At 51.4% G+C, this 22,195-nt stretch overlaps 1 protein-coding gene across 10 annotated transcripts in view; it reads left to right on the top strand.

The window, feature by feature from the left end:
* The first annotated feature begins 207 nt into the window (after positions 1-207).
* The window catches only part of ARHGEF6 (Rac/Cdc42 guanine nucleotide exchange factor 6), a 44,517-nt gene continuing 22,529 nt past the window's right edge, over positions 208-22,195 (top strand). For 2 of the 10 annotated variants that reach the window (XM_074600370.1, XM_074600368.1), the window contains exons 1-7: positions 208-453; positions 1,487-1,570; positions 11,022-11,106; positions 16,339-16,466; positions 16,876-17,077; positions 19,534-19,604; positions 20,990-21,084. In XM_074600370.1, the coding sequence (XP_074456471.1) occupies positions 289-453; positions 1,487-1,570; positions 11,022-11,106; positions 16,339-16,466; positions 16,876-17,077; positions 19,534-19,604; positions 20,990-21,084 (830 nt within the window). In that variant the 5' untranslated portion in view covers positions 208-288. Of the gene's footprint in view, positions 454-1,486; positions 1,571-7,899; positions 8,072-9,399; positions 9,735-9,779; positions 10,111-11,021; positions 11,107-14,092; positions 14,255-15,337; positions 15,614-16,338; positions 16,467-16,875; positions 17,078-19,533; positions 19,605-20,989; positions 21,085-22,195 lie in introns of those variants that run through there. The other 8 variants (XM_074600378.1, XM_074600374.1, XM_074600371.1 and 5 more) reach the window with 8 other exon arrangements.

Here is a 22,195-nt window from a genome sequence, read left to right as displayed (position 1 = left end):
CATAAACTATTTCTATTTTCAATAACGTTGAAAACATGTAGTTAAAGGTCTGCTTTCACCATCTCTTAAAGTGGAGTGCTAGAAACTTTTATTAAAAAAAGTTTCTTCCCTTAGAGTAACAGAACTTCTGGTTCTTAAGATTTGGTGAGTTTCTGTGCCGAGCAAAGAAAAAAAAAAAAGTAGTTTCACAGTTGAGCTCCGCAGCAGCAGAGGCAGGAAGATGTAATCACGGATGTGGGTTCCAGCAAGCTGCTGCACAGAACTGCGCTGGCGGCAGAACTCGCCGCGATGAATCCCGAAGAGCAAATTGTAACGTGGCTTATTTCATTAGGAGTTTTAAATTCCCCTAAGAAAATCGTAGATGATCCGGAGGAGTTCCTGAAAGCTTCTCTGAGAGATGGAACGGTGCTTTGTAAACTCATTAATCGGCTTCTTCCGGGATCTGCAGAGAAGGTAACTCGTTAAGATGTATTTTGCTGAATACTGCCCTGGTTGGTTTGAGGTATGGTTTTCTTTGGTACGATGAGCAAGGATGAGTGTTCAGGGGTGGAATGTTTCGCACTTCGGTTACTGGTTGTATCTAACTGAGGGCAAAGTACGATTGTAGCTTTAGTTCTTCGATTTTGTCTCTACATCCAGAAAAGCCCTGAAAGGTTGCAGTTGGGTGAGTTACGCGTGTTCATGCAGTGGCAGGAAATACCAGGCCTACCAGAAATGAAAGTATCTTGGTTTTTGAATAGAAGGATATGCAGTTGGGCTGTATTTACGTAAATATCATTAATTACGGCTGTAAATATATTCACTCTTACAGAACTCTTGCTGTAAAATGCTTTCTTAGTCAGGAAACACACTAGAAAGGCAGGTGAGGTTACGAATAAAGGGTAAACCTTGCATCCCTGCCGTCTTGAACTGCCCCAAGGCCAGCAGATCCGCTGGTACTGAAGCCGTTTCAGCCATGCGAGTGCCTCCCGTTACAGTTTTGCGAGGCAGATATTCAGACAGCCCAAAAGTGCGATAAGTAACTGCAGGAGAAAAAAAGGGAAGGAGTCCAAGGAGAGATAGGAAATGGCAACACAGAAGAGAGGCGGTTTAATTAAAAAAAAACAAAACCACAAACGCGTTCTCTACCCTGGAGAACAAGGAGCCTTTATTATGCAAAAATCACTTTTGCTAGCTCCTTATCTCTTCCTTCTGTGTGATGGTTGGGGGCAAGCGTGTTCTTAAAGGTCATGGGTTTCCCACTGTCCCGGAGGGCAGTGTCATATGTTGACATTCAGAAGGAGATGCCGACCATGGCGCTGTGTGCATCACTTCCTCCACTGGCTCGCTCTTCCTGCTTCAACAGCTTGCCTGCCGCCCCCATCCGCCCCCGTAAGAAGCTTCCCTAATTCAGTATAAAACGCACATGTCAATATTCATGCAGGCCTTCTGAATAGAGGCTATACGGAAGGTAGTGCAATGAGCTCAGTGGATTTTCTTTCTTTAGTATTGCCTGGAACCTAAAAATGAAGCCGATTGCATCGGTAATATTCAAGAGTTCCTGAAAGGCTGTGCACCCCTTAAAGTGGAGGTAAGTCAACTCGCGTCCTTTCTCTCATCATTGTAACATTGCTTTTGAAATCAGCCTTCCAAAAGGCAGCCAGATACCAGAGGGACGAAGTCCCTCGTGTTTTGTATGAACATAAATGAGAGCCTGGGTAATTCGGTGTTCTGTCTGGAGAGTTTGGAAACGGGAATGTATTGACTGTGAGCTTAACAGATTCCTTATCTCCTTCTGAGACGAGCCCCGGGCAGAAGTGTGTGCAGCAGTGGCAGGAGGTCCGTCTAAACGGAGTCAAGCAGCATGGACCCGTTCACATATTTTTTTAATTATTAGCAGGGATTGCAGGTTTTAGCTTGCTTTACTATGAAGCTGAAATATTCTTAATGCTGCAGTGTTTTTCATCCCCTCGCAACTGTTGCGTGACATTCTGCCAAACACGTAATATTAAATTGATCCTTGCACATAAAAATACTCCTAATGATGACAAAAGACACCTTTTCAGTGGCTATTCCTGATCCTATCTATGTGCTGGTTCTTATCACAGATAAGATGTTTTAGCATATGCTTTAGCATAGCTCAGATTTGCAAGATCAGAGTCTAAATGAATCCCTTAAGAGTTCAGCTAATTTTTGCCTTCAGATTTTTTACTAGAGTGCATATGGATTTTAAATGTAAAGACTTCCGTATCACAGGAAAAAAGAAACCTGTGAGTAAGAGCCATCACTCTCGTTTGAAATATGATCGACATGGTGAAAAAAATACATATTCTGAAGACAAATTCTGCCAGAAACGGGGACATTGGGCATTACACAGCACCCAAGGGCATCCTTGGGCATTACAGAGAATATTCATGCACCGCGCTGAGGGAAGTCCAACCCGTGGTAGCTCTGCTCCTGCGCTTTTCCTTTGAAGGTCTAAACAAACGAAAGAGCCTTTCTTCTCCTCGGAGCTCTTTAGCTAACCAGCAGGAAAATCTGCTCGTTCCAGAGCTGTTTCTCTAGCCCGTTGTTTCCCAGGAATGCGTTTCTCGGAGCCTGCTGCCGCAGCCCGCTTTTCAGAGCAGATATATATAGACTCACTGAAGGCCTATCGGATCAGACATCGCTTGTGCTGACCATGTGATTCCCTCCGTTTTTCAGAGAGTTTCTATTTGAAAACTAAATCATAGTGGTTGTGGTGGAAAATATTAAAAAATAGGAGTCTTAAACAGCTAAAAGAAGGGACAAGGGAACAGTCAATGGTTGTGCTTTAACATCTCACAGTTTTGGAAGCCAGTTCTGCAATATTGCAGTCGGACTCCACGATTTTCAGATGATAGGAACTAGCGACAATGTGTGTGCCCAGCTCTACATGTTGCTCCGATCCTCCCTGGCCCTTTTCTTCCTTGGTTTTAATTTAAGAAAAGGTTTCTGACTCCTTTTTTTCTTCTAATTTATAACCCACTTAATCTTTGATGTATTCTGATCCTCCAGTAACTCCCCTGGTGCTTGTGTGGTTGCTCTCGTCTTGGTTGCTGTGAAAGGAGACCTCAAAAGCTGAATAAAAGCTCGAATCTCTCAAGCTCGAGTTTAAATTTTGCAGTGAAATGAAAATGATTTCTTTTTCTAAATGATTTTTCCAATCATGATCATTCCAAAAATGATTTTTTTTTTCCAAATTATTAAGTCATATTACAACGCCAAATAAAGACAGGAATTTTGCTTCTTCCTGGCTCCTCTCTTTAGGCTCGGGCAGAGGAACGCCCAAGGTAGGACAGCTGAGATGGTGGCCAAGGCATGACCCAAGTCAGAGTGCTCATGCTTCCCCCTGGCTCTTCACCTCCCCTATTCCCAGCTTTTCCAAGCGCTCTGAAGGCAAAGCCAGAGGAGACATGAAAACCCTCTGCCGTCTGTTCCTTCTCAATGCTGCCCTGTTCGGACCCTCTTGGCAACGAGACTCAAAGAAGCCTACCTAGAGGTGGTCCTCCCTCATGTCTGGTGCTTGGTTTGCCTTGGGAAGGGCCACTGCCCTTCAGAGGGGGTTTCTCTGCAGCACGTTTACTCCAAAAGCATGTTTGGAGCATCAGAACAGGCAGGGAACTTTCTGGTTCCAAGATCCGTCGGCAGTGACGTTGCAGTGACCTGGTCTTGGTCTAAGGAAGATGAGCATAGGGTAGCAAATGTGCTCTGCTCCAGCATGCTGGCTTGAGAAAGGGGTGGCGTGAGGAAAGCTCTTGGCTTAATCAGTTTGGATCCCCTGATGGCCATCCTGCTGCTTGCTCACACTTTGGATTTGACAATAAAACCCTAGTGCTTCTGTCAAATTCTGCCCTCCTCCAAGTGCCACAGAGAAACTCTTGTTCCTTAACATGCAGAAGTAGCCTGGGACTGCCTCTGAGCCACTTCTCCTGTCTTGCGACCGACGAGTGCGTGTTAAGGTCAGAGATTCTGTTCCTGTTGCAGATGTGAGCAAAAGAGGATGTTCTGAGGAAATTCAGAGCTCACGACTTCTACTCTGGATACTCACTTGTACGAAAGGCCTCGTCCTGGGAACTCAAGCGTGACAAACTTCACACGTGACATTAAACATCCCGTCCCAGCATCCCGTCCCAACATCCCATGGCTTCCTTGTGCTTTGCCAAGGCAGTGGCCACCCTCATACTGTGCTCTAACTTGGTTCTTGTTTCTGCAGCAGAGGTTTGCGCAGCAGGAGCTGAGTACATCCCTGAGCGTTGCTAGCGTGCAGGGCAGGTGGTCGCTGTGGAAGGCAGGGTTTCCAACAGCATTGGGCTGAAACCCAGGTCCCACTTTCCACTGAGCGGGCGCTCCTTCCCGATCTCTTCCAGCAGGAAGAGCATGTGAAGAGGTTACTCCTGCAGAGCTGCACGTACACGCTTCCCTCCCACCCTTCTTTGTTGTCCTGGTAACTCAGTCTTAGGAAGTGGAAGAAAGACACAGCAAGGCAAACGGCACCTTCTTCCCTCTAACGGGAACAGTGAAAGATTTGGACATACTGGAAGGGAGGGAGAAGGACACTCCGTGACCTTCCTGCTTTGAGGTGGCTCCGTTAATTGCAGCAGCTCTACAGGCTAAGTTTGAGCTGGAGGAGTCCATCTCGTTGCAGGGTATAAATACCCAAACTCTTCCTTAGCTTCAGCCCAGGACTGAAGCCTGCAAAGATTTGCTGCTTCGAATGCGTTAGTCCTAAAAAAAGAAGGCAAGCAGGAGAATAAACACCTCCTTCTAACTAGTCAAGTGCTGTCATTAGGTGAAACAATAAGACTGTGTCTGAAATTTTCTGACTGCTTTTCAGCGCTATAATTTTACCCAAGTCATAAGAACATCTGTGAGCCCAGCTCTGCTGAGACAGAGGATTGGGCAGAGGACGTGGGCACCTCTTCGGAGCTGAACTGTCCTTGGGGGTGGTTCTTTGGTGGTTTGGACTGAGGAACGGTGCAGATGACCTGACTGTGCTTCATTTATGCTGCAGCTACAAGCTCTGAGCTGCCTGTGTGACCCAAGATCTGGACCAGTGAGTGAGGACCGGTGAGGCAGTGGCAAGAGGGCTGAGGTGGAAAGCGGAAGGCAAAGAAGTTCAGGCCTGGTGATCAGGTAGAGTCTAGTTTAGAAGATACGGGGAAAAGATGACATGATAGAGAGCAGGCCTGCAGAAAAGGACTTGGGAGTACTGGTGGGTGAAAAGCTGGACATGAGCCAACAGTGTGCGCTTGTAGCCCAGAAGACCAGTCGCATCCTGGGCTGCATCAAAAGAAGCGTGGCCAGCAGATCCAGAGAGGGGATTTTGCCCTTCTACTCTGCTCTGGTGAGACCCCACCTGGAGTACTGTGTCCAGCTCTGGAGCCCTCACCACAAGAAGGACATGGACCTGTTGGAGCAGGGCCAGAGGAGGCCACAGAGATGCTGGGAGGGCTGGAGCCCCTCTGCTGCGAGGACAGGTTGAGAGAGTTGGGGGGGTTCAGCCTGGAGAAGAGAAGGGTCCGGGGAGACCTTAGAGCCCCTTCCAGTCCCTGAAGGGGGCCTACAGGAAAGCTGGGGAGGGGCTGTTGGCAAGGGCATGTAGCGATAGGACGAGGGGCAATGGTTTTAAACTAGAGCAGGGTGGGTTCAGATGAGACATTAGGAAGAAGTTCTTTCCAATGACGGTGGTGAGACACTGGCCCAGGTTGCCCAGAGAGGTGGTGGAGGCCCCATCCCTGGAGACATTCAAGGCCAGGCTGGATGAGGCTGTGAGCAACCTGATCTAGTTGAAGATGTCCCTGCTGACTGCAGGGGGGTTGGACTAGATGGCCTTTAGAGGTCCCTTCCAACCCAACACATTCTATGATTGTATGGTCATGAGTAACAAGAAAAAACTGGTAAAAAGCTCCTGGCCTAGCTTGTTAGTCTTTGCTTTTACTGTTGACACCACTGTGCATGTAGCAACAGCAGCTCGATAGCTGAGCATCATTTACTGCTGAAGAAGCACAAGACTTTCATTCAGCAGCAGCATTTTATTGCTAATGTGACCACAAAACTTCTGGCAAGGGGATGAATTTTGTGAACTAAGAATGGTATCTGCAAGATACATCAATAGCTGGATTAAACCTGACTGTCCAGAAGGATCCTAGAGCACGCAGCGTGCCGTTGCCATCGTGGGCAGAACTGAAGCCCTTTCTGCAGTTGGAGGTGTTTGTGGCCTTCACCGATCTGTTTGTACTTGGATGGAGGTCTTGAAGGCAAATGAAAAATCATCACCCCCTTGGCTCCCCATCCATGTGCTCCCAAAGCACACGTTGGCTTCTCTCCTGGTTTCCTTGCTGGGTCATGTCAAAAGTGGAAGCCCCAGCCCAGCACTGACCAGTGCAGGCACTAGTGAACGGTCACGTCTGCATTCAGAGTGACCCAGTGTCCCAGGTGTGGGGGTCTCTGACACCCCTGTGTCCCTGTGTGGGGCCGGGACCTACAGCCGGGTGTCACCCTGGGTGCCAGTGCCGTGCTTCCTTCCCTTTCCAGACTGCAGCCTGCTGTTGCGCCGAGGTGTCCGTGGGTTTCTGCGCTCCCCGCAGCAGAGTGTTCCCCGAACAGATGGGCACAGGCAGCAGCGGCGCCGTGCTGGCCATGGCGGGGACATGCCGTCTCTGAGAATCCACTGCCTCCACCCAACTGTGCCTCAGCTGCAGGCCCTTCTGCAGCCTTTCTCTTCAGTGCTGCAGAAACGCTGCAATTACCACTTCAACAGCCTGGATTTTCCTTTCTTTTCCTACCTTTTCCCCCTCATTTGTCCTATATTTTTTCCTGTTCTTTTTCCTTTCCCTTTCTTTTTCCTTTCATTTCTTTTCTTTCATTTTTTTCCTTTCCCCCTTCACTTTCACCTTACCCCTCTTTCTTGATTCACTTTTTCTCTGTCCCTTCCCTCTTCCCTTCCCCCTTCCTTTTTCCCTTTCCCTATCCTTTCTTCCTCCCCATCCCTTTTCCCTTCCCTGTCCTTTTTCCTTTCCTCTTTTTTCCTTTCCCCATCCTTTCCCCTTCCCCCTTTCCTTTTTTCCTTTCCCCCTTCCCTTCCCTTTCATCTTACCCCTCTTTTCTGATTCACTTTTTCTCCTTCCCTTCCCTCTTCCCTTTCCCCATTCTTTCTCCTTCCCCCTTTTTATTCTCCTTCCCCCTTTTTATTTTCCTTCCCCCTTTTTATTTTCCTTCCCCCTTTTTATTTTCCTTCCCCCTTTTTATTTTCCTTCCCCCTTCCTTTTTTCATTTCCCCTTTCCTTTTTTCCCCTTTCCCCTTCCCTTGCCTTTCATCTCACCCCTCTTTCCTGATTCACTTTTTCTCCTTCCATTCCCCTTCCCCCTTTTTTCCTTCCCCCTTCCTTTTTCCTTCCCCTTTTTTCCATTCTTCTTTCCTTTTTTCCATTCTCCTTTCTTTTTTTCCATTCTTTCCTTTTTTTCCTTTCCCCCTTCCCTTTCATCTTACCCCTCTTTCCTGATTCACTTTTTCTCCTTCCTTTCCCCTTCCCCTTTTTTCCTTCCCCCCTTTTTTCCTTCCCCCCTTTTTTCCTTCCCCCCTTTTTTCCTTCCCCCCTTTTTTCCTTCCCCCCTTTTTTCCTTCCCCCCTTTTTTCCTTCCCCCCTTTTTTCCTTCCCCCCTTTTTTTTCTTCCCCCCTTTTTTTCCCTACCCCCTTTTTTCTTCCCTCTTCCTTTTATCCTTCCCCCTTTCCTTTTTTCCTTTTCCCTTTTTCCTTCCCCCTTGCCCTTTTTCCTTCCCGCTTCCCCTTACCCCTCTTTCCTCCTTCACTTTCTCCCTTTCCCCCCCCCTTTCCCCATTCTCCATCCCTCTCCCCCCGGGGGCCCTCCCCGCTCCTCCCATCCCTCAGCGGCCGGCGGGGCGGAGCGGGGGCGGTGGCGGCGGCGGCGGCGGCGCCGCCTGTCACTTCCCCTTCCCTTTCCCCTTCCCTTCCCCTTCCCCGCTCCGCGATTCGGCTCCGGGTCAGAGCCGCAAGCGGCCGCCCCGCACCACCGCCATGCCCCGGGGCTGCGCTCCCTCCCGCTCGCCACCGTGAGTACCCACCGGCACCCCGCGACACGCACACCGCGACCCCAGCTGCCCGGCGACACCCCCCGAGGACCGGCTGGGGACACCCGCGGGGTGTTACCCTCCCCGCGCCGGGTGCGGGGGGCTGGATGCTGCCCTCGTTTTGCGGCTCTGTGCGTGTGTGTATTTGGGTGTGAAAGCCCCACCGTGGGGTGGGGGGTGTCCTTCCCCTGTCTCTATCCCCAGGGCAAAGCTCTCCGTGCTCCCGCAGCCCGGTTTTCACCGGGAAACGCCGGCACCCGTGGGATCGCGCGGCTCCAGCCCCTCACGCTCGGGTCTGGGGGAAAAGAGTCGCGATCGCCCCCGTTTCTGGGCTCGGAGGTTCGCCGGGGGTTTTGTCTAACCGCGTTTTGTGCCGATAAAACATCTCAGGCTCGAAAACACAACGCGGCTTCCCCTAACTTTTCTCTACCTCCCATCCCGGCGCTGGGAATTTGGGTGCTGGGTGACTTGCTAGATGCCCCCCCCCCATACACACAAAGGTTTTGATTTCGGCGTCCTTCCCGAAAAGCCGGCTGCTTCGTCTGGTCTCTGCCCCGGAGAGCACCGGCCTCTCCTCACCTTCTGGCTGTCTCTGGAGGAGGATCCGCGGTGCAGCAGTGCAGGTTTTCTCTCTCCTGGTGCGATGCCCGGTGGAGCAGCCGGAATCCTTCCCCACGGAGAGCCGCCGTCTCTGCTTCTCGAAGGAGGAAAAGCATTTTAATGGAGACCCTCTGATGACAGCCTTGGGTTTTACTTGCGTCTTCCATGAGCTAAGAGTGAAAAAGCCTTCCCCCCCCTCTATTTTTCGTCTAGCCTTGCATCTTGTCTTTTAGTTAAGAATGGAATTATGGATGGATTGCACTGGGAAAAGTAATTTTTAGCTTGTAAATGAGGACTTTTCTTTATGACGAGTTTATTCTGGAACAAGCTGCGGAGTACATTTACGTTACAGTAGCTGATCCAAAAGAATTTTCCACGTAGCCGTTGCTCCACAGTAGCAATTCCAGGCAATTTCGCCATGAAGAAAAGCCCTGAAAGGTTATTGCTTGCTTTTGTGATAGTTTTTTGGGGTTTTTTTTTGCATCTCCCTCCTGCCACCCATTCCTCGGGGCTTCCTCAGTCTGATGACTCCGAGCTTACAGCATTATTCTGTGCATTGAAGGATCAGGGATGTATTTTGCTGCTTTGGTCCTTTAAAAAAAGAAAAAAAGAAAAAAAAAAAAAAAAGAGAGATGCCGTTCATTCAAGGCAGGACTTGTTTTTCTGGACTTGCTGAGGTGGAAGGAAAAGGGTATGGCTGAGAAAATGACACACCAGGGAGATGCACGCAGACGTCCCAGCCTCGCTGTTTACTTTCCCCTTCTGCGTGGCGGGAGGGTGAAGGCGGGTTGCTGCAGCCTCGCCTCCTCCAGTGGCTGCCAACGGGGTCAGCGTTCGCCCGGGCTCTCCCGTGCCGTCTCCCTTTCCACGGAGACGCTCACGTCGCTGCCGAGGGCTGGAGGCGACGCTCAGATAGCACTGACTGCCGTCGCAGGGCAGGAAAACTAGTTCACGCACCAGTTGGCAGAAGGGATGGGGGCCGCGTGGTCCAGAGGAGCAAACCCAAGAGGGCGCGGGTGGTAGATCGGCGTGGAAACAGCCCCAGGTAGGTGGGGACGTCCCCAAAATGCGTAGATGGGATCGGAGCTGCGGAGCTGCTGGTTTTAATACTTGCAATGACAGCAGGCTGGCTGTTCCCCCTCTCAGTGTGGATTAAATTTCTTTAGGGCAAAACCTTTCTCCCAGTATGGAGCAGCTGAGGCGAGTTTTTTTAAAGATATTCTCAGCAAAGAGCAGCCTTTGTGCTGCCCCTTTTGGACTTGGTGGCTTGCGCTGATGTGTGGGGAGGGAGAGATGCCGCGAGCATCCCGGGCTGCGGAAGGGGCTGTCCCTCTTCCTATTTGCAAAATGCCAAGTGTACCCAAGGAGCGATACGTGGAAAGCAAGAAAGGGCCGTTTTAAAGGGCAGTTCTACCCTGAAGGTAATTAACGCTCGCGTACTTATTTAGCAGGATGCGCTCCAGTCCATCAGAAGTGTTTAAGTAGACAGTGTCTGCCAGGAGAGCCTTAAAATCATCTTTCCTGTTCTTTGGATTCGCGGATCTGTGGTCTCCATCTGCAAGACAACGTGTCTTTGAGGACCGGCAGATGGTGCCTCGGTGGTACCAATAACGGGGGCTTTTTTGTGTCGCTTGTCTTTGCTTCGTTAATGGTAGGATTTGTACAGCCTGCATGAAGCGGAGGGCGTTTCTCGCGTGTTAGAGGGGATCGCGGTGTTTTGGAAACTCAAATTGCCCCCTCATTGTGCTGGGGGCGATTTCGGAAGGGCTGGGTGTACAAGGTCCCGGTTACCAGTCAGAGAAAATAAGCCCTTGCTAACGATGTATATCTGTCCTTGCTGTTGAGGTTTAGGAGCTCGAAATTGTTTAGAATGGGAGTCTTTGCACACGAAATAACCGGTTTTGGCTTCCTGTGAAAAAATGCAAATGCCGTATCGCAAGAGCAGAAAATTCTGTGTGTTTGTTTCTTCTGCTGCGGAAAATATGTGTGTGTGTGTGTGTGTTTTCAATAACAAAAATAGCAGCAAAATCTTTCCTTCCCTGGAGGCAAGCAGTAACCTTCGCTGTGATTTTGAGGAGTCCCTTCCCTGCCGACAGCACTGATTTCTCCCAAGTGCCGCCGGGTCCCCCTGCCCTTCCCACGCCGCCTGCCACCGGCGCCCCGGGAATTCCCTTGTTGTAAAGGAAAACGGGATTCGCCAGCCCTGAACAAACACCCTTTCCCTGCGGAGACAGGCAGGCCGCTCCGTCCTCCCTGTCTCCCACTCCCTGGGCTGCTCAGGTGGCTGGAGCGAGACCTTTCGCCCCCGACTCACCAAATTTGTCTTCCGCAGGTGTTTGATCCACATGATTTGTACACCGGAGAACGCTTCTCCAAGGTCCTGAGTACATTAACAGCTGTAAATAAAGCTACTGAAGGTAAGAAAAAAATGGTTTTTTTTCCATCTCGTATGTATGCTGGGGTGGGTTGGTTGGGTTTTTTTTGTAATTCTGAGTTTATGGTGATTTCAGGAGGCTCGGCAAACTGTGCTGCCGGCAGCGATGCCGGATGGCGGAATTGTCATTTCGTGCTTCTTTCTGCCAGCTCTGGGCTTAGACGTGGCGTTTCGGGAGTCGCCGTGCGCGCTTTGCGGCGCTCCATTGTCGCTTTTACGCGAAGGGACCTCTGCTCGGTTCTGACAGCGTTGAGGGAGCGTGAAGTAGGTCACCGTAAAGGAGCCTCCATGTAAATGAGCCTGCACCTCCCCAAATGCAAATAGCGGATTTTAAGTAGTGCGTTTTAAAGCTGAAGAGGAAAAACAGATCCATCTGCATAATATCTTTACGGAATGTCAAAACAAACGTCCTTGCCAGATGCTCGGTCAATTGTATTGATGTTTCGCCCCCTCCTCTCCCCGGGTCCCTGGAGCAGGCTCCCGGATTTGGGAATCCAGCTGATGGCTTCTCCTGCCTCCTGGGGTGCGGGAGCCGAAGCAAAGCAAATCACCTCCTCTCCTTTCCATCCCAAAAGTGTAGCGGCTCCCTATGAGACTGCTTTAAACTGATACACGGTCACGCAGGGCTGTGGAAGAAGTGCAGCTGGGAGGGCGACGGCCGCGTGGTGCTCAGGAGGGTGAGAGGAGCAGGGTCTCAATCGGAGAGGCGAGGAGCAGGTCTGCGCAAAAGTGTTTAACGGCCCCCCTGTCACACATGCAGATATGCACAGAGAGTCCTGCGCACCCCACAGCGTCCAGCACCAGGAGGAGAGTTTGGTTTCCCTGTTGCGGGTTGCGTTTTGGGCAATTAAAAGGAGAAAAATTCAAACCCCAAACCCACGATTTTCCTTTCATGGGGAGATTTTTCTGTCGACTTAATGCGTTTTGCCTAGGTTTGGGTTGCGGTGGTTTTCTCACTTGTTTCACTTCTCTTTCAACCGAGTTTTTGCTTTTGGGTTCTCTTCTGCCAGTAGAGAAGCTGCTTGGGTGCTTGACGAAACAACCTCTTTGCTGGGGCTGGACCCTCTCCTCCCTTTTTCCTCTTTTTTGGTTCTGCCCTGATGCAAAGTTTTATAAAATCATATATATAGATATATATAAAATATATATACACTATATTTATACATTATATAAACTATTGTATGAATTGTCGTGTATATATTATATAAACAGCAGCATATACATAATAATATAATAATGTATGATGTATAGTGATATATATAATGTAGTATAATAATAATGGTACATATATGTGCACAAACACACATATATATGTGTGTGTACAGGCGTATGATGCTGATCTGAAGAAATACAGGTTCTTAGGCTGTCTTTGTGCCACCAGCTCTCTCCCTCCAAGCCAGCTATCGTAATTCGGGCTCGGCACATCTCCTTACAGCCTCCTACCTCCCGGTGCCATGGCGGCACCCGGTGACCCCGCATAGAAAGCTGCCACGGTTCAATACGATGGGGGGGTACAAAATGCAGGTTACCTAGAGCATCCTTTGCAAAATGCTGTCGTTACGATTGACGTTACCTTCGTTATTCCAAAAGCAAAAGGAACGAGAAGCTTCCCTGCCTCTGCGCTTGCCCGTTCCTGGACCGGAGGGGTGTGATGGGGCGTTTGTCAGCGGGGCTGCGAGGCCGCGGTGCCCTCTTCACAACGGTCCCCTTCTTCACAGCCCCAGCTCGATTCTTGCAGCTGCCCATGTCCCTGCGTGGTCCCTGGGGGAGGCTCGGGACGGGGCTTTGCTGGGGAATAGTTTCTATCAGACGTTACTGATGGGGCTATAGGGAAGCTGGGATCCACTTGGTTTCATGGCAAACATCTGTTCGAACATATGCTTTCTTGGTTTAAACGTTAAAAAGCGCAACGCCTGCGACATAATTAGCTGCTCAGGCAGAGAGAACCCTTGGGAAAAGCACAGGGTAAAATAAATATATGTCTGAAATGTTTGCTTTTTGGTGGCTTGGCCATGTTCCTGAGAAGCAAGAGCCTGTGTCCTCCAAACCGCCGCTGCAGATGGTCCGGTTTGTCCGTCTCGACAGAGGCCAAGGGCTGGCTGGAGCATTGGGACAAGCCTGGGACCGGCTACTGCAGTTCCTGCCGTGGCCAGGGCTCCGGCACGCCACCGCATCCCGACGCCCGCAGAGCTGCTGCATCCCGCCAGCCTTGCCGGAGTCAGAGGGAAGTAGGTGACAGCTAAGGAAACGCCGTGGGAATGTGTTTCTGAGCATCCATTTGAAGTCCAAATCCTCGCGTCTCCGTGGATCTTGTTATGCAAATAGCCAGCGGCATCGTTCGTAGCGGATAAACTCAGGGTTCAGCAGCCGTCCGTCAAATAACAGCAGTACGGAGCGTGGTGCTTTTATCTGAAAGAGAGGGCAGGGGAGGAAAACCAGCTGTGCTGGCTCAGACAGGGCTCGGCTGCCAAAAATAGTGTAGGAATGTGAGCAGAAAACACAGTTATTTTAACCATAGTTTAAGCAACATATGGCGGCGGCGTTCCGTGCTGGACCAGGCATAAAATAGGACGCTGTCATGATGCAACATAAATGATACGCTTGCCTGCCAAACTGTCAAAGTCAGTTTTACATTTGTTTCTAGGTTGCTGCAGATATTTATAAAAGCTTTGGAAGATCGGGAGGGGCAGGGAGAAGCATAAAATCTACAGTAACCGAGTCATTTCCGTGGGACTGTTGCCGATGGCTTGAATCAGCGGAGAAGTCTGGGCTCGCGGTTTACGCCCTCCCTTTTTAGAAGGAATCAGGGGAAGAACATCTCGCGCTGGCAGTCGGCCACCCCTCCTGGCCCGGGAGTCGCCGGGAGCAGCCGAAACCGCTCCTGCTCAAATATCGGGATGCTGCAGAACCAAAAAGAAAAAAAAGGAAAAAGACAACAACAAAACCCCCACAAAACCCCACCCCAGTCTGTGTTTGCAAAGTGGGTTTTCCACGCAGGGGGGGGAGCTGGGAATTCATCGTGCGGTCGTCAGGCAGTGAGTGGCGTGGCGAGCAGGGCGAGGGAGGAAACGGACTCCCTGGCGGCACAGGAGATGTAATGTGAACGTCGTCCGTCGCTGGAGCGTGGAGCGGTGCGTGGGGACAGCATGGTTGGGGGGTTTGGAAGGCAGCGGCGCCTGGAAGTCGTAGTCACGGACCTGGTCCCCATTGTGCCAGGCGTTGGAGGGAAGGCAAAGCAAATCTATGCTCTGAGAGCTCACAGTCTGTGTTGCTTCAGGTCCAGTCTAAGGATGAGGTGTTTTCCTATTCAAACAAAAATCCTCTGGGGAGAATAAAAGCCCAGCTGAGTTCCTGTAACTCCCACCAGACTTCCCCTTTGGAATGATTTTTCCATGTTGACATTCAGACTGGAGGAGAATGGGGGAACGGCAGGCTTAGACATCGTGTTTCCCGATTCCTGCGCACGCTTGGTGGCTTCCTCGCCCTCTTGCAGCGTTTTCAAAGAAGAACCCCAGACGTTGAGCAGGGGACTTGCACACCCAGCGCGGTGATGCCTGCGGATCCCTCTTCCCTGTCCTCCTTTTGGGGTCCATGGACATGCTGGGTCCACACCGCAGGTGGGAAACAGCAGCTCTGGAATACAGAAACGTTCTTAAAACTAAAAAGAAACTACGAGGCAAGTTGTAAAAGTATTTCACAGTTTACGGAAATGATGGCATCTGCTGTTGCTTCATTTGAGCAGCATGGCACTTAGAAAGGAGGTGATATGAGTCGGTTGGTATGAAGTACAACAGCAGAGAAGTACTGGGAATTACTGGGTGGCTTCAATGCCATGTTTTTACAGCATCCAAGCAGGATTCTGGGGCTGAGCGCTGCCGGGTCCTGCAGGAGCTGGGACTGCTCTTGGTGACAAGGCCACTGACTCAACCTCAACACAGGGCAGTTGTGACCAGGAAACTTTTTGCCCTCTGGCAAGTTTGTCGGTATTAATAGAGAAAGAAATCACTAATTGTGAAAAATAGGTGTGTGTCAGAGCAGCAGCGTTATTTCCAGCGTGGGGCAGGTGGTGGCAGGAACAAGCCCAGAGACTAGTTTGCAAAGTGAGGAGCTTTGAGGGTGCGAAGGAGGCAACTCCAAGAGCTGCTGTGACCATCTGAGCCTTTCCGTGGGCTGTCCATCTCCTGGGGGTGACACTCCTGTCCTTCCTCGGCGCCGTCTGAATCCCTCTCTCACATGGTTAGTGGCAGCGGTCCACGAGCAGTCATCAAAATTGTGCCCAGCCTCTTCCAGCTGTATAATGAACCCAGAAGGACTTATCTAAATAGAGAAGCGATTGTGTTGACCAGCTGTTCGGCATTCTTCCCCACTCGGCGGGGGAGCCCACGCTGCAGCTGCGGAGGTGACCTAAGTGCACTCGCTTGCGAGCTAGACTTTGAAACACCTTCAACAGTGCTTACTCGGATCCCAGAAACATTCCCAGTTGAGCAGCGGTGGGTTGAGTATTGTTCTGGTTTTCAGTTTTAAGGAGGATTTCAAAAAAATGCTGTGATCGGATGCGTGGCTGCAGAGCTGGCATAACCTGGGGGTGCCTCGGGATCACAGAATCCCAGACTGGCAGGGGTTGGCAGGGACCTCTGGAGATGATCCAGTCCAACCCCCTGCCAGAGCAGGGTCACCCACAGCAGGTGGCACAGGAACGCCTCCAGGCGGGTTTGGAATGTCTCCAGAGACGGAGACTCCACCACCTCTCTGGGCAGCCTGTGCCAGGGCTCTGCCACCCTCACAGGAAAGAAGTTCCTCCTCATGTTGAGGTGGAACTTCCCATGTTCGAGTTTGTGCCCGTTACCTCTTGTCCTGTTGCTGGGCACCACTGAGAAGAGCCTGGCCCCATCCTCCTGACACCCACCCTTTCAGTATTTATAAGCATTGATAAGATCCCCCCTCAGTCGTCTTTTTTCCAGACTGAAGAGACCCATGTAGTTCAACTTCTTCCACCATGGAAGGGTTGACCCAGCCCAACAAACCCGTCCTCACTGTTGACTCGGAGTACCCACGCTGGAGATGCAGTGCGCTTGCTGCCTTGCTCTGATAGATGCTCTTTCACCTGCTGTGCCCTGTTCTTGCGTTCTTTACAGGCTTTACTCTTTGCTTTGCCATGGTGCAGAGGGAGTGTGGACAGTTGGGTAAAACTCAGGTGTCGTTTTTGCTTCACCAGATCAGCCGTCGAAAGGGCCATGTTCGCATCTGTCGTCTCTTAGCTCTGCGGCTGGAGGTCCCCACACTGACTCCAACGGCACAGCTTCACAGTCAGCGAGGGTGTTAAGGAGGCAGTCCAAGCCCGTGGTATCCTTCATTTAACATCTCATCAAGGGTTTGGTGGCTGCGGGGGTGGAGGGGGGTGTGTGGTACCTCTGGGTCGAGCACGCCGGAGGGCTATTTTCTCCCCTGATCTCCATCATGGCTTTGCTGCCCTGGCGGGAGAGAGTCTCGTGGCTTCTCCAAAACTCCTCCGTGAAATGAGACCAGCCATTCTGATCCGTCCTCCGTTGCACTGGGAAACTAAATTAATGCTTGGGAGGGACCTTGTGGTCCTCTGGCAGAAGTGCTTACACAAAAACAAGACGTTATTTGCTGTTATAAAGAGCTATACTGAAAAAAACAGCTGTCACAACAAAGAAGAACAATAGCTTTTCCCAGTGGCTTCTGCTTTTTTGGACTATTTACTGATGTTTTTCCATGTTTCTTTCCTTAGGAGATGACCGAGAATGGCAGTCATCAGCTGGTGGTAAAGGCCAGGTTCAATTTTAAGCAGACCAATGAGGATGAACTCTCCGTTAACAAAGGAGACATTATTTATGTCACTCGGGTTGAAGAAGGAGGCTGGTGGGAAGGGACCTTGAATGGAAAAACCGGCTGGTTCCCAAGCAACTACGTCAGAGAAATCAAATCCACCGGTAAGCAAATTGCTTTCAAGGGCTGATTGAATGACAGGGGTATAATGCAGTGTGGATCCTCGTGCCTTTGGGAAATTGCTGCTATTTATGAAGGGCCGTTTGCGTCCTTAAAGCAGCAGGGCTAATGGAAAGACGAACGAGGCCAGGCGGGTAAAGCCTAGTCTTTCGCATGAGTTGTTTGAGAGCTTCTTCCCCCTCTTACCCAGCGCGTCATGCCTTTCTCTTGCTCCGGGAGCGGGGACGTTGCCGGAGGATGCGTGAGACCCCTTTGTTGTGGGGAGCTGCCGGGTCATTCCAGTGTCTGAGCACGGAATTAGCTTTTTGTTAGAGACCTCGGTCAGGCCATGTGTTTGCCTTTGGTCCTGCCGTTCCTGGCAGCGGTGGAATGGACGCTCACGGTCGCAGTGAGGAAACCGACAACTCTGTGGCCACAGGGGACGGTCCCCTGGTTTTGTCCGCAGCGATGGCTGGTTTCACATTTCCCCCCAGACGCATCTTCTGCTGTGGTATTGAGAAAGGAAGAGGGAGGGGACGATCCATCTGACGACATCTGCCTTTATTGAGCTTTGTCTTGAGTGTCCTTAACGTTTTCTGGGATGTGATTTTAACCAGATGCGGGGTGGTGATGACATGAAGCGTGTCCTTGGCCAACTGCCCTGTAGCGTTACATAGCCGTTCAAGCAGGTTGCCCTGTTGTGCTTCCGAGGCCATCGTGTGACAGTAAACTTGTTTTGTTTTGTTTTTTACAAAATCTAACTTTAATTCCTTAACGTGCCTTGAGGGCTTACCCCAGACGGAGACCTGGTGTGCGCTCGCTGCTGGTTTTATGGCTCGGGATCAGCCCTGGCCTCAAACACTGGGGGTCTGCAAAATGTCCAACCCCCGTTGGACATCCTTGCTCCCACACTCGCAAGCAAAAAAGCAAAGAATAAAATTAATGAGCGAGTGCTCAGAGTTAGGCCAGTTTTTATTTCATTCTAAATGAAAAAAAAAAATCATTGTTAGGATAGCTGCTCTCCCACTGTTTCCCCCGGGGAAATGGTGTCTGAGCTGGAGCAGGGCGTTGGAGCAGAGACTGAAGGCTTGTCTGGCGCAACCTGGGAATCGCTAATTAAGTCAGCGAGTGGAGGAGAGAAATGCTTTGAAAAAAGGGAGGGCAAACTTCAGTCTTGCAGGGAAAATCAGATGGGGGTCGCATGAAATAACGGCACCGCATCGAAGCGAAGGACAAGCCTCCTGTTGATGCTGATGTAGGAGCCCATCCGATGTTTTTTTTATCTGCCGAGCTTTTCCCTCCAGCACCCGTTTCGTATGGGAGGAGGGTTCGTTCCCTTGTTCTCCGCTTGCTCAGGATGGGTGGTTGTGTTGCAAATGATGGATGCGGGGACCATCAGCGAACCCTCTCCTGCCCCGCGACAGCTGCCTGGGGGCTGTAGTCCAGGGAAAACCCTCGCTCCAAGCCAGCAGGAGCTGCTTTCCTTGCCTCCGAAGTGTGAGCTACTTGTTTTTCAGCAGTGTCTGTACCTCCGCTGTGTCCGAAGCCTGCCCTTTGGGTGGAAATAACTAGCTGTGTGGAGCAAAGCTTTGAATGAGGCACAGAGCTCCCGGCTGGAAGTGACAGGAAGCTCTCCGAGGGCAATAATTAGACAATACGTCAAGCTGCGGTTTCCAGGGGCTAAATTTATCAAATCTCGAGCTTCTCCCCAGCTATCGGTGCGAAAGTAATTGCCTTCTGTGAGCGATTGCAGGGAGAAAGGAGAGCGAGTGGCTGCTCCGCATGGCACAGGGGTGTTGCCGACCTGTTCCACTCCGGAGGGATAACGGTGCCATGCCCAGAGAGCTGGCATTGCCGTGGGGCAGGGAAGGGACTTCCCTAGGGCAGGAAAAACGGCGCAGGGACTTGTGGCTGTGCCTGTGTGTACCACGCCGGAGGCATCCGCAGGGGTTTAGGAGACGCAGGAGGAGATGGGAATTGGCCCCCAGGTTTGCGTGAGCTTTCTATTTGTTCGGAGAAGGGTTTTGCATCACAAACGGCTGCGGGGTCGGGGTTCGGCATGACGAGTGGCCTTGGCTTCCAGTGCCTCACAAATCACCTGGAGCAAAACGCTCTATCCGGCATTTCCGATGAGACACCCGGTTTTACAACCCAAGTTTTGTGGGCCGGGAGAAGGCACGCCGTCGCTCCCAACGGTGCCAGACGCTGGGCTGCTGCCAGGGATTTCAGAGGGAACCTGTGAGTTAGTTGGCAGGGGCTGCGCAGTGCCTTCCCTCCCCTGCGCGCCTTCCCTTCGCTCCCGGCGTCTCTGAAGCCGGCAAACAAACCCCGCAGCTGCAGTTTTGTGTTCGCAGGGGTGAAGCTGTGTTTGCTGGACATGACGCAGTAGTGACTTTTCCCACTGGAAAGCCGTGTGCTGGAATTTATTGATGGTTTTTGTTGTTTTTTTTTTTTTGTACAGATAAACCACTCTCTCCCAAAGCATTAAAAGGACTTGAAAGCACTCAGCTGACAAAGAATTATTACCCTGTGGTAAGTTTTAAAGCGCTGATCATACATTTTAATAAGTAGCATATTATTAATCTTCCAAACTGACTCCTTCCCTTAGAAATCATTGAAGCAGTTTATAACAATTGGGGATGCAACTCTGTGTTTAAACGCAGCTGTTGCCGTTTCCTTCTTGATTCAGGGCTGTCGAGGCAATAATAAACCACAAATGGAAACTTGCTGCAAGGTGTCAAAGGGAGAGAGTCAAAGTAAGCGACGGAGATAACGTAGCAGAGGTGGCGGCGTTGGGATCAGTGCTGGGGAATAAGGCACGATGTCTCTGGTCCGGTCCTTGCCATCGGCTGCAGGCTGTCTCCCATTGATAAAGATGGGGAAATAAGGTCACGGCGTGAAGCAAGCCAAATTTAGGGCTGTCATCCAAGATCCCTTTCTTGAGTTTGGCTGGAGATGTGACAGCCCTGTGCCTCTGCCCTCAGCGAAGGGGCAGCGGCCGCAGCTCACAGCCTGGCGCATTGGTGTGGCTTTGGGGCAGGTCAGCCTGCCAGGCTCTGAGCTGCGGGTGGAGAAGCATCACCTCCTCCGCCGTCCGGCTGCTGGAGCGGTGATGTCTGGCAAAGCGGGGCTGGCCCCTTCCTGCCGTGTCCAGGCTCGAGCGAGCCCTGCGATGCGGGAGAGTTAAAACGCCCGCATGTGAACGGCCCTGCCTCTCGGCGCCGGGGGCGAAACGTGCACATCATCACGTCTAAAATATATTTCAGGCAAAGCAAAGCAGAAACAGTATGTCCAGAGAGCTGGGAAACCACCTCCACTGTCTCCAAAGCTCTTCTACATGGAGAAACCGTAGCGCTGACGGGGAGCGTGCAGGCGGTGGGTTTGCCTACCCGGCTGCCAGAGACAAACTGGCTGCTGAGATGGATTAGCAGGACCAAACCCAACCCGGCACGTCCTGGAAGTGGCAAGTGAGCTGTGCCCTGGCTCGAGCTGTGGCAGGAGCCCTCCTTGGTCCGGCCACCCTTGCGTTGAAGTTGTCGCCTGCCTGGGTGCGAGCGGTGCTGCCGGGCTGCATGCTCAGATGGTGTGTTTGCCTACCTCGCATGCAGGGTCAGACACGAGCCTCTCGGAGGCCAGACACTCAACTCCGGTCCGAGCTGACATTGTCCTCATGCTTTGCCAGAGAAGAAGGAGCAGCCCTTAACACCCACTTTCCAGGCCTCCCCCAGTTTGCAAAGTAAAACCCTGAAATTGCACCCCCCAGGGCTTTCCTGAGCGTTCTGGGTTCTGCATGAAGGAATGTAATTTGTGGACTTAAAATACACTTCCATGCTTTTCCACACTTGGAAGCTGATGTCATGTTCCTTTGACTAGTCGCTAGTGCTAAGATCTACTCAGTGCTCTGTCTCTCACCCTAGGTGTTGCAAAATATTCTGGAAACAGAACGAGATTATGCGAAGGAACTACAGTCACTTCTGGGAACTTACTTAAGACCCCTCCAGTCTTATGATAAGTAAGATATAAGGGCGTCTGAGGTGGAGACAACCCTGTAAAATCGACCATAGTTCGTTACTTTCCTGCTTTTGAATGTTTAGGGACTGTTGCTGCTCTTCTTGTAGAGCCTCTGTGAACCAGAAAAAAACCCCCACGTTGTACGGGTTTCTGCTCTTTCCTCTTCCCCAGTGGTTGTGCAGGCGTTGGGCTGTGTTAGAGCTGGGCGTTTCCATCTGCTGGCCGGTACAACCCATCTGCGAGCTGGTGTGCGGCTCTCCTGGCATGCATGTTTCCCGGCGCTGTGCCTTGCATGGCTTCTTCCCTTGTAATTTGCCTTGTTGTGACTTCTCAGCCCCGAGTGGCGTCTCCTCCTCACCTCTTCATTTTGCACGCGGCGCCACGTATTCTCTGCGCTTGGATTGCCTCTCGCTACATCCAGGCTGCTGCTGAGCCAGGAGCGACTCCCCTGTCTCCCCGGCTGCGCAGCCACCGGCTTAAAGTACCTCTGTGCTTGGGAAGAGCGATGCCGGGGCAACTGGGGGGCTTTGGCAGGGCTTACCTGTGGAAATAAGCTGATGTATTTGCCATCCGTGCCAGGGAGTGATGCACAGGCAGCACACGCCATCCTGTCCCTTGCCCAGGCAGCGACGGCATCGCGCCGGTGCCTCTTGGCATATTTCCGGCGATAGTTTCACCCGGTGTAAAAGACCCGGCGCAGTTGGCTTCACCTCCCGCTTATTGCTTTGCCTTTACAGTCGTCTCTTCTGAATGCCGCCGGCTCGGCGACCCTGTCCTTGCAGCTGCGTTTGGGGCCAGGGTCATAGAATCATAGAATCAGAATGGTTCGGGTTGGAAGGACCTTAAAGACCATCTAGTTCCACCCCCCTGCCCTGGGTCCCTCCGGCTGAGGATGCTGCAGGAGGACTGGGCAGCCCTGGGGCACCACGGGCGGAGGGCAGATGTTTTGACATTGTCTGGAGAGATGTGGGAAAGTGATGTCTTAAGGCCTTTGTATTTAAATCTCTCCTTCCTTCCCCAAATCTTCATGTGGGATGTATTTAACTGTGGAAATTTCATGTGCTCGCAGCCTTGTAGGCGGCAAAGGGCTTAAATGAGGGCGGTGCGAGAGT

This window comes from Larus michahellis, chromosome 9 (assembly GCF_964199755.1).
Source record: "Larus michahellis chromosome 9, bLarMic1.1, whole genome shotgun sequence".
NCBI lineage: Eukaryota > Metazoa > Chordata > Aves > Charadriiformes > Laridae > Larus > Larus michahellis.
This window is presented reverse-complemented; position numbering and strand designations above follow the sequence as displayed.